The sequence below is a fragment of the Tupaia chinensis genome, unplaced genomic scaffold (genome assembly GCF_000334495.1).
Source record: "Tupaia chinensis unplaced genomic scaffold, TupChi_1.0 Scaffold141165_1, whole genome shotgun sequence".
In the NCBI taxonomy this organism is placed as follows: Eukaryota; Metazoa; Chordata; class Mammalia; order Scandentia; family Tupaiidae; genus Tupaia; species Tupaia belangeri.
Window position 1 is genome coordinate 1,701,310 of NW_006201028.1, and position 11,404 is coordinate 1,712,713.

Below are 11,404 nucleotides of genomic sequence, written 5' to 3' on the forward strand. Positions count from 1 at the left end.
TTATTTATTCTTTTTTCAATGAGGAGACAGAGAAAGAGAGAAAAAGATAAGTACCTTCAACAGAGTCTCATGACACAGTCCTCACCAGCCCTTCAGTCAGCCAGGCTCACACACACACACGCTGTGTACAGGTTAACCCAGGAGTGAACCCTTGCTCCCTCATGGCTCCAGCAATGCAGAGCTGTGCACCGCCACGGCGCCACCACAGCTGGGTTGCATCTGTGTCTTTAAGATGTCTTGTTGGGGGAGCCACACCAAAAATACTTATTCCAGGAGTAGGGCCTGGGCATGTGTCCACACCTGGCATGTAGAGGAAAACTCCAGACGTGAGCCAACCGCCTCAGCCATTCTCTGGTTTTTAACCAGAGTGGGTGCCGAAGCTTCAGGGCAGGTGCCCAGATCGGCTTGCAGACTGCCTTTGCGTGGCTGGCATGGTGGATGCGGTTTCTCGGGACGACTAGCGCCGTAGAGAGCGGGAGTGTCTCAGCTCTAGCTGAGAGCGCTTTACCAATCTTTTACCAAGTGGGACCTCTCCCCAGAGTCATCAGATCAAATGTCTGTGGTATCTGTAGCTAGGAAGAAGGCATATACTACTTAAAAAGCGATGGCTTCAGCATTCGTATGCTCTGATTTGAGAAAAAACAGTCTTAACCTTTTGAATGGACATTTATTATTATTTTTTTAAAGATTTTGCCATAGGGCACATGTGCTGGCCAGAAAGACAGAAAGTGAGAGGGAAAGTGAAAAAGCACTTCCAAGTGGGATGGCCGCTCGGAAATCCCTCGTCCTCCATTCTCCTCCTGGGCTTTTCAATGAATGGAAATATAACTACTACATACAGCTATGCTCCAATAAGGTGAAAGTACCAAACAGAAATTGAACTTTTTCTTGCTGTGCAAAGGCCATTATATGAAGATAATTATTTTACTATTCTGAATTATTTTTCATCTTAGTTTTTGGAACTAGAAATAGGCGAATTCGCCCCCTCTAGTGGTCATTTTTAAGTAAGGCGAGTTCCTCTTTCCCAAGTCACTGAAGGCTGGGCCTAATTCAGAGAGCCTTCCTGTCAGAGCGGCAAAGGCGGCTTGCTCCCTCTCCCAGGATAGCCTTCCTGGGACGAAGAAGCAAGGGCGGGCACCCGAAGTTGGGTTAGAAAACACTGGCACAGTGAAACGAAGCACACTCCTAGACCAGAGGTGTATGTGAAGGGCTTTTAGTTAACTCTCCATGTCTTTTTTTTTTAAGGAAACAGCAAGGCAGTCTCGGACTTTTTAACCTCTCAGTGTTCACCTAATGGACAGTCTTCTCTTCATCGGTGTTTTAAGTTTCCCTAGATGTACCTCTTTTTCTCTTCTTATTTAAATTTAGGATTTTACCATAGGGTGTGAGCACTTGCAAGAGAGAACAGAGAGAAATGGAAAAATGGAGAGAGAGAGAGTGAGAAATCACCCCCCCCCAGGGGGGGTGGTCATACTGCAGTCCCTTGTCCTCTATTCTCTTTTGGAACTTTGGGCACGCACACACACGAGCCCTGTGTGATTTTCAAGCTGCGCGGTCCAGGTCTTGAACCACAGTCGGTCACGTGGGATCCAGCGCCTTAACCACCATGCCACAAAGATGCTTTTTATAGTAAATTGTTTAAGACAAGAACTTTGGCTTAGACCCTCCAGGCCTTAATTAATTAATTAATTTTTCATTGACATTGAAACTGGATCCACTCCCTGGCATAGTGGTTAAGCACTGGGCATAGAGAACTGGCCAGCCGCAGTCCAGATCTGAGCCTGACTGCTTGAAGAACATGCTGGGCACATGCACGTATGTGCCTCCAATCCTGACACTATGGATATGTAGCAAAAACAAATTGTTGTGTTATCACTACAAATCCACTGTGGGGCGCTTTCTCTCTCTCTGCCCCTGGACTGGCAATTAGAAAACTATTGAAGCTTATTTATTTAGTTTACTGTTTTAAGGTTCATCTTACTTACTTCTCTCATGAGAGACAGGGTGTGCATTGCCATGCCACAGCCCTCCCCCTAGCCTCCCCGCCAGCCAGGATCATGGGCACGTGTGGGCACACCTCACGTGCCTAGGTCGACCTGGCATCCACACCTGGATGTCTGCTGTGGCTTCCGCATCATGCAGCAACGCCCCACTACCTGCACCGCTGTGGCTGGGCTGGAAGTTTATTTTTTAATGCATGATCTGGATGGCTATCTAGCTTTTCTGAAGAGAATGCACAGAGTGTTTATTTAACATTTGGAAAACTTGAGACTGGCAGGTAACATGGTGGTTAAGGCGCTAGACTTCCGCATGCCCAAGTGCGGTTAAAGTCCTGGACCTGGCGGCTTGCTTTCTCACTCTGCCCTACCCCTTTTCTTTCTCTGGTGAGTGCATGTACTCTATAGCAAATTTAATAATAATAATGATGATGATGATGATGATGATAGGGAACAGCAGATGGTGTAAGGATTATGTCGCTGGACTCCCATGTAGTCAGCTGTGGTTTGAGTCCTGGACCCTGTGACTTGAAACTCATGCTGGGCATGTGTGTGTGCATGCCCAAAATCCTGAGAGGAGAGGGGGTTGCGGCATGGCCATCCCTCCTGGCAAGTGATTTCTTGCTTTCTGTCTCTCTGGCAAGTTCATGCACCCTACAGCAAAAATCTCTCTTAAAATTTTTTTTTTTTTTTTTTTTTAATTTGGAAAACTCAACTTACTGGGAAGTTCTTGAGGCTGAGCCATAATCTGTGCCATCATAACTTTGACCCCCCTAAAAGCTTGGACCTGTAAGGCCCAGGGCCCACCGCTGTGTTGCCTGTTCTCAGCATGAGTTCAGCAGCTGGCACACGGTAAATGCCCGACGAGTGCTTTTCCAGTGAATCAGTGGACCCAGGCCCCACCCACCGGGGCCACGTGGCACGGCGGTCTCTTGAGTGTGATGTGATCTTCCGCAGGTATTGGAAGGCAGCTAACGGGGCTCTGGGGTGAGGTCTGCCTCGATTCCCAGCTCTGGCATTTTGTAGCTGTGTAACTTCGAGAAGCTGTTTCACACCGAGCCAGCCTCGTAGAGCTGTGCGGGGGGGAGCGAGGTTCCGCACACCCCGTGCTGAGTGTACCGCCTGGCTTCTGGAGGTTGCTTGGAGAATGTTGCTTTCTGTTATCTCATTAGGAAGATATTTAATGTGTAGAGTGTCAGAGAAGTATTCAGAAGAGGAGTTGGCAAGGGTCCCCCATCTCTCATGAGAGAAATAAGATGAACCTTGAAACAGTAAAATAATAATGATAATAAGCTTCAGCAGTTTTCTAATTGCCAGTCCAGGGACCGCGGGACAGAAATCAGCCCACAGTGGGACTTCAGTGATGGCACTACAATCCCATTTCCTGCATTGGCAGGTGGAATGGGGGGTTTTAGATCAGGAAGAGTTTAAACTACCGGAACAAGCATAGAAAGATCGACTCAGTAGCCATTCATTTGAAAAGATTTAGGGTTTAAAAAAATTTTTTTATAAGAATGTAAATTTTTTGTTTTGTTTTATTATTTTTATTTATTTATTTATTTTTTTTTTAGAGAGAGAGATTTTTGCTATAGGGCACATGTGCTCGCTGGAGAGACAGACAGAAAGACAGAAAGTGAGAAGTCACCCCCTGGAGGGGATGGCCACACTGCAGTTCCCTCCTGTCCATTCTCCTCTTGGGATTTGGAGCATACAAGCACCTGTGCCCGGTATGAGTGTCAAGCCGCCAGTTCTGGGACTCAGTCCGCGGTTGACTACGTGGGAGTCCAGTAACATACCCAGAACACCATCTGCTGGTCCCAAGAGATTTTTTATTTAAAAATATTTTTACATTAAAAAAACATTACATTTAAGCTGTACATCTTTACAATGCACGATATGGTTTTCCCAGCGTGAATACAGTGCGTATTAGCTAAGTTAAAATTATTACCACATACACCGTCATCAACAGATAACTTTTTATTTTTGTATCTGGTAAACTTTTTTTTTAAGGTTTCAGGTTTCATTCCCTGTGGTGAGGTCTCCAGGAGCCTCAGTGGGTGGGAGGTGTGCTGAGCTGACAAGGGGGCAGCGCCTGTAAGACCTTGGGCTGCTGTGTGCTCTCACTTGCTGCGAGGTGGGCAGGTCCTCCCCACACCGAGAACACCAGCCGAACTTTGACGGGTGCAGTTTCTCTTTGTTTTCTCATAGATGAGAACGTGGAGGCACAGAAAGACAGAGAGGTCCTGATGCCTTTAGTTTTGTTTGTATACTGCTAAAACTAATGTGGATAGAAAATAATTTATTGGAACTTTTTTTTTTAAGAATTATTTTATTTTATTTATTCATTCATTTATTTTAATTTGACCAGAGAGAGAGAGAGGGAAAGTGAGAAAGCAAGCCACCAGGTACAAGACTTGAACTGTGGTCAGGCATATGGGAGTTGTCCAGCACCTTAACCACCACACCATGTGCTGGCCTCTATTGGAAGGTCCTTAAGTCGTTCAGTGGTTCTGCAGAAAGGCAGATGGTAGGCCTTGACCCAGGTGGGGGACGGGAGGACAAGCAGCCCACTAGGCCACAGGAAGGAGCCAGCATAACTGCTCCGATGCCAGCCCTGGCTCTGGCATCGTGGTGCCATTGTCCTGTGGCATTCAGCGCTGGACAGTGCTGCCACCAGCAATCATTTCTCCACAGTCTGACTCTGTGTCAGAGTCAGAATTCCAGAAGGGGCATCTGCTTAGCCAAGCCAGCTCAGTTTCCACAAAGCCCTGGCCCCAGGGTTCCAGAGGGCAGGTGTCTGGCCTGTGGCTTCTGTCGTGGGAGGTGGAACCTGCCACCAAGACTCCCAGTGAGGCCGAGATCTCAAATGAAGGGGCTCTGATGCTGGGCAGCCTGAACACCTGCAAATGTCCACTCCTCCTCTGCATTGTTACCACCAGGAGGAGAAAACAGCCCCACCCCCATTCTCGAAAGGCACCTAGAAAGTACATAATACCTACTTGTCGAGTGAGTGAGGAAACCCTGCCCCAGTCAGACCGCACTCATGTATCCTGGGCACCGAACACCAGGGGTCATCTAGGGAGCCTGACATGCACCCCGAGGAAGGTATTGAGTCCCATAGTTGAGGCTGCAGAGGGTCTGCGTAGAGAGGGGTGTTCCCAGCAGGAAAGGACTGCCTTCTGAGGGAAGAAGGGTACATGTATCCTTGGTAAAAGCAGGGAGAGTGGACAGAAGAGCATGCCTTAGTGTCAGGAAGAACGTTCTAAATATTAAGGCTGCCCCTAAATAAATTGACTGGCCGGGGATGCAGTCACCCACCCCCTAGAGTACAGGAGAAGAATTAGATAAGTACCTTGCAGGAGGTTGCAGGGGGGCTTCTGCCACTGCTGTGTGGGGGGGCTCAGGAGGGAGGAGCTGGGTGGCGGGATAAGGGTTGTGTAGCCTGCTACTTCACTTCCTTTGTTGTGGTTTTAGAAGAAGGTGTGGGCAGGTAGCAGTGACTGGCCTGCTCTGTGACGTGATTTCGTGGCTATGCTACTAGGGTGTGCATTCCGTCCCGGGCTGGCACCTCCCTCCTGCCTGACTTTGAGTGTACGTTAGCATGTCTTGCTGTTCGTTAGCGTGTTTCACACCTACATAGCTGCATACTGTCAACAGGCAGCCTGTTAGGCATCAATAGCAATTTGGAGTCGCACAGACGTGGGTTGACATCCCTTAACCTGTGCAGCCTACTCTGAATCCTTTGCGTTTCTGTTGCTGCATGTGATATGTGGGGATAAAACCTCGCAGGATCCCTGGGGATCTGTAGTAATGAAGGCCACGTGCCTGGCCCGTAGTAACTGCTCAATAACTAGTAGCCGTTATCAGCTCTGCCTCGTGTTGGCCCCTTCTCCCGTCATCTCCCTTAGTCAGCTTTTCCTTTGGCGATAGGTTTTTACTGAGGGAGGAGTATTTTAATGTAGCAGCCAGGCAAGTGGCACAACTCGGCCCTCCTGCCTGGCAGGCAGGTGGCCCTTTGCCTCTCTTCATCTTGGAAATGTGAGTGAGAGTAGCACCTAAGTCACTGATCCTGGGCTCAGTTCCTCACACACATTAAGCCTTGCATGAATATCATCATTGTTGTTATTTTTCAGAAAAGGATGAAACCAAGATGGGTAGGCCTGGGGCACGTAGGCCTCTTTCCCAGCTTCGTGAATTTGAGCCTCTCTGGCTCCTACTTTCCTCCTTGCAGAGGGAGCGGTGGAGCAGACAAGCTCAGGTGCTCTTCCGCCGTGTCCTCCTGCTCTGCCGGAGCGCTGGAGCACACGAGCTCAGGTGCTCTTCCGCCACGGCCTGGGAGATGTGACCTGAGGTCTCTTCCACGTCAGGTTGTTGGAGGAAGAGTCTTCCAAGAGGGCTGAGCTGGAGAAGTGGCACTTGGAGCAGCAGCAGGCCATTCAGACCACAGAGGCGGAGAAGCAGGAGCTAGAGACGCAGCGCTTGCAGAAGGAGCGTGCCCTGCAGGAGGCCATGGAGCAGCTGGCGCAGCTGGAGGAGGAACGCAGGCAGGCGCTGGAGCAGTATGAGGTGAGGGCAACGCCCACGGAGGCAGTTTTAGGCAGGGAACACCTGCTTAGCTGCTGTCACGAAGCTGTAGTAGGAGCATTGCTTGGTGTCAGTGAGAAGCGAGAGGGAGTGCTCTTACAGGAGATTGGGCATCGGTCTGAGCCCAGGCAGGAGATAGCCACATGGTAAGTGGACAGCGAATGTTTAATATAAGTTTCTTAACTGTGGTCTCTGTGGTCTCCTGGTTAAGGGAGTCAGATCTCACATGGCCACCCTTGCGATTAAATCCTGGTCCCCACAGCTTAAAAAGCACACTGGGCACGTGTGCATGTAAACCCCAAATCCTGACAAGATGAAGAAAGAGAATAGGGATTGGGGTGTGATCACACTCCTTTTGGGGTGCTTTCTACCTCTCTCTCTTTCTCTCTGGCAAACACACATATCCCTCTCGCAAAATTTCTTTAAAGATGTATTAACTGGGGCTAGCCAGGGGCATGATGATTAAAGCAGCTGGACCCCACATGGCTGACTGTATGGTTCAAGTCCCAGACCCAGTGACTTGGAAAAACACACCAGGCACATGCGTGGCATGCCCAAAATCCCGAAAGGAGAAATGGAGGAGAAGGGGTTGCTGCATGACCATCCCCCACGGGGGGGGCACTTTTTTACTTTTCTCTTCTCTGTATCTGGTAGGCACGTGTACTCTAGCAAATTAAAGAAAAAAAGTTACAAATTAGAATGGGATTACCTATTAAGCTGGAAAGAGCCCTGAAAATGCAGGAGACAGCCATATCTTGAGGGCTGAGGCTGAGAAAGGGAGGGAGCACATCAGGAAGAGGGTCCTTGCCCTCCCCACCCCTTCACCCAGTGGGCCCGTGCTGTCAGAAGGCCCCACAGTACCTGCCTTGCCCCAGGGCATCCTGGAAGCTGCTCAGGTTGGCAGCGGTGCAGCAGAAGCAGCCACAGGGCAGTGCCACTGGACGTGAAGCCTCTTCCTCCTTGCATTCCTTCAGCGCCCTCTCCTGGCCAAGCTGTAGTGGTGCCAGCCAGTCTTGCAGGCAGGTTGAGGAAGGGTGAGTGTGGAGCTGAGGGACGGAAGCCGGCACAGGGGATCTTACACCCTCATCTCTAACACGAGAACAGGTGTCAGGGGAGCTTCGGGGTCACCCCGCCTGGGGTCCCTCCTGGTGCTAGTACTTCCTCCCATGTGACCTCAGTCAGGCTTAACCTCTCTGAACTCTAGTTTCCACCTTGTTCCATGGGGAAACAGTGGTTCCTGCTTCTTAGAGTGGCTGTCAGGGTTTAATGAGATAATCCACAGCGTGTGGTAAGTGCCCGATCATTGTTTCTTGGTTCTTACCTACCCACGGGTCTGCACAGTCCAAACTCCGCTTTTATTTCAGGGAGTGAAAAAGAAGCTGGAGATGGCAGCTATTAAGACCAAGAGCTGGAAGGACAGAGTGGCCCAGCACGAAGGATTGATTCGGTTGATAGAACCAGGTAACAGGCTCTGAGTAAACCGCATATTTGTTTCTAAACTGTTTTTTATCTTTGTATTTGAATTGTACTAAAAATCCCCTTTTAGCCCCAATGTACAAACTCCTTGCTGTGCAGGGTGGCGCTCTCGAACAGCTCACTCTCTCGTCAGTGGGGGTGTCCAGTAGTCCCCAAGTGCATGTCCTTTAGTTGTCTTGGTTGGGGTGACATTTCCCGATGCTCCTCAGAGGAGAAATCAAGCTGGAGAGTGACCATTTTGTCGGTGGCAAAATGGCGGTGTACCCTGAAGAATGTGTACTTCCTGCCTTGAGAGTCTGCTTGTCCTTCAGGTTCAAAGAACCCTCACCTGATCACCAACTGGGGGCCTGCAGCCTTCACCCAGGCCGAACTGGAAGAGAGAGAGAAGAACTGGAAAGGGAAGAAGACCACAGAGTGACAGTGGTGGCCATGACTGGGGGCTTTATGTTGGGGACCATGGCTTTGCTGCTTCTAGCTCTTCTTCCCAGGCCTCTGATTGGCCAGAATCCTCGGGAGACCCTCCTGTTTATCTTCCCACCAATAAGGGCCGGCCTGGACAGAACACAGCATCAGTAACGCCCAGCTCCTTATTCGCTCTTGCTTGACAATTTCAGCTTTTGAAAATGACTGCTAGTCCTTTCAGGTTCTCGTCTGAACGGGGCAGTGCCCAGACAGCTTGGTCACTCCGTGGCTATAGTGCATGGAGGGCCACAGGCTGTGGGCACTGGTCCCTGGGTGGGCAGGGCCTCTGTGGCGGGGCAGCATCTTTCTGCTCCAGCAGCACCCGTCCTTGCTTTCCCCCGGATTGGCCAGGATGCTCGCCAGCTGTGCCAGGGACTGGAATGCCTCTGACCTCTGCTGCCCTGAAGGAGAAGTCACGAGCCACTGCCATTTCCTGCCACCTTTCTGGAGTGTGGCTTCACAGTGGGTTTTTTGGCTGCTGCTAAGCTCTTTCCTTCCCTGACCTGGATATGCCTGGCTTCCTCATCTCCTCCCCCCTCACCACGAAGGAAAACACCCCCTTGGCCAGACTCACCCTCCTTCTCCTGCAGGCTCGCTCTCGTACTTTCGCTTGCGCGCTCTCTCTCTCTCTCTCTCTCTCTCTCATGGTGTGCTACCACATACGTGCCAGGCTGTGAGGTGTAATGCTGAATAGCAGAGAGAAGTTAACTTGAAATAAAAATGGTCTGGGAGATACAGAAAGCAGATTATATGCACGCAGGTGACGAGGAACTGTGTCCAGCGGTTAGATTCTAAACATCACAGTGAAGGTGGCGTGTGTTACGTTGCCCAGCCGTGACGTCAGCCCTCATCAGGTGGGCCTCTTTCCTGTTTCCTCCGCTCCTCTATGGGCGACGGTGGAGGAAATACCCAATAACAGTTGGAAATGCCTAATAAAAATCAGTGGAGCGGAAATTGGGGTCATGGTTTCTGTGCATTGGACTGGACAGGAGCATCGAGGGAGGTGTCATATACAAGCTGTCCTTGGGCTCAGGGCAGTGTTCATGCCGCCAGGCCTTCCAGCACGAGGTGTAAGTACCAGGCAACAGAGCCCCACCTACAGCAATGGCGCTTACGACTATAAATGAGCACGGGGGTAACTGAGTTGTGCAAAAGGGACAGAGGTCAGTGGGATGGTTAAGGTCCTTCCTGTCTACACAGATTAAATGAGGACAGAGACCCGCACATGCTCCTACTCTAGGGCCTGCACAGAAGTAGCAGAGAAGCTAGTTCAAAGAGACATTCGTGGGACCATTAGATGGTGTAATGGTTATGTCACTGGACTTCCAAGTAGTCGACCGTGGTTCGAGTCCCAGACCTAGTGGCTTAAAAAACTCAAGCTGGGCACATGTGTGTGCCCAAGATCCTGAGAAGAGAGTGGAGGAGAAGGGACTGTGGCATGGCTATCCCCCCGGGGAGTGATTTCTCACTTTCTCTCTGTCTCTTCTTTCTCTGTATCTGGCAAGCACATGCATCCTATAGCAAAAATATCTCCTTAAAAAAAAAAAATGTTCACACCCAGAGTGTCTGGTGTAGAGATTTCAGTGTATGTATTTATTTACAGGACAGGAAACTGGAACAGAATTCCATAAATGATCACCTTTTCTATGAGTGGGAAATATTTACCAATGAAATGGTCTTTAGCGATTTATCTTAACATTTTTAGCTGTAAATGTAATAAAAGCATCACTCCATTTAATGACCTCTTGTAGTCCCCTTTAGGAAGGTTAGAACGTTCCCTAGCAGCTTTGTGTCACGTGCCTTTGAAATCCGACAGCTCGTTGGGGTGCTGGTTTCTGCCCTGCCACTTCTTGGTGTTACCATTTCATTCGGTGGCCGCCAAGTCTGTTAGACCAAGGAGACGTGGATGGGGTGGGGCCTTTCCTGCAGGCTGCTTATGCCTCACAATAGGGGACCCCAGGACCCCTCAGAAAGAATGAAGGACAGTACTTTACCAGGGAGCTAATGGCCTGTGTGAAGTCTGGAGTGGAACTTGGTGGGCTTATGAGTCCAACAGCCTGCGTGCAGGGGAGGTGGTGGTGGGACATGTGGATTTCTACTATTTTCTTTTTAATTGCCAGAGGGCACGTGTGCTTGCCAGAGGGAGAGGGAAAGCACCCCTGTTAGGGCGCGGTCATGTCACAGTCCCTCTTTCCACCTCGCCATCCTATTGGGATTTAGGGCGTGTGTGCATGTACCCAGCATGTTTTTCATGAGAGTGGTGGTGTAACCCTGAGTTCAGCTGTCTCGGCACTCCTCTGTCACCACGTTGTGACGTAGCACGGACCCTCACCTGCACCTTGATATTGGACTTCTCAGCCTCCAGAACTGCGCAAGATACATTTCTTCATAAATTATACTCGGTCTGTGCTATTCAGTTGTAGCAGCAGAAAACTGACTTAAGACAAGCCCTTTGGTTTTAATTTTGTAGTTATTGTGCAAAACTTTCAGGGGTGTTTGAATGCTTATCATAATCAGGCCTTTTCCTTAATAAATATAGGAATATGATGATTTACAGGAGTTATGCATGAAAAAAGTGTAAGAAAATGTGTTTTTGTGATATGCTGTGTTGAGAGGGAACAAAATGTAATGATCAAATTTCCTTATCTAAACTGTACTATGTAATATGCTCGACTTTCTTAGTATTTTGCTAATTTTCTAAGATATATTAAAAGTGTTTTGTATTTTTTTTTTTAAGTAAAATGGACCCAGTAAGAAAATTAAAGTGAAAGAAAATGACCACAACACCATACATTTCAAGCTGTCCGATGTGATTCAGCAGTGGGGTAAAGTTGTGTGTACACATGTGTGCTCTCACAGAACGAGGTGAACTTCCTGCAAACACT

The 11,404-nt window shown here is 49.2% G+C and overlaps 1 protein-coding gene across 1 annotated transcript in view; it reads left to right on the forward strand.

The window, feature by feature from the left end:
• Positions 1-9,938, forward strand: part of SWAP70 (switching B cell complex subunit SWAP70) — a 102,559-nt gene extending 92,621 nt beyond the window's left edge. Inside the window, exons 10-12 of the mRNA XM_006162930.3 lie at positions 6,365-6,563; positions 7,946-8,042; positions 8,369-9,938. Of these exons, the coding sequence (XP_006162992.1) occupies positions 6,365-6,563; positions 7,946-8,042; positions 8,369-8,475 (403 nt within the window). The 3' untranslated portion in view covers positions 8,476-9,938. The remainder of the gene's footprint in view (positions 1-6,364; positions 6,564-7,945; positions 8,043-8,368) is intronic.
• Positions 9,939-11,404: the final 1,466 nt, after the last annotated feature.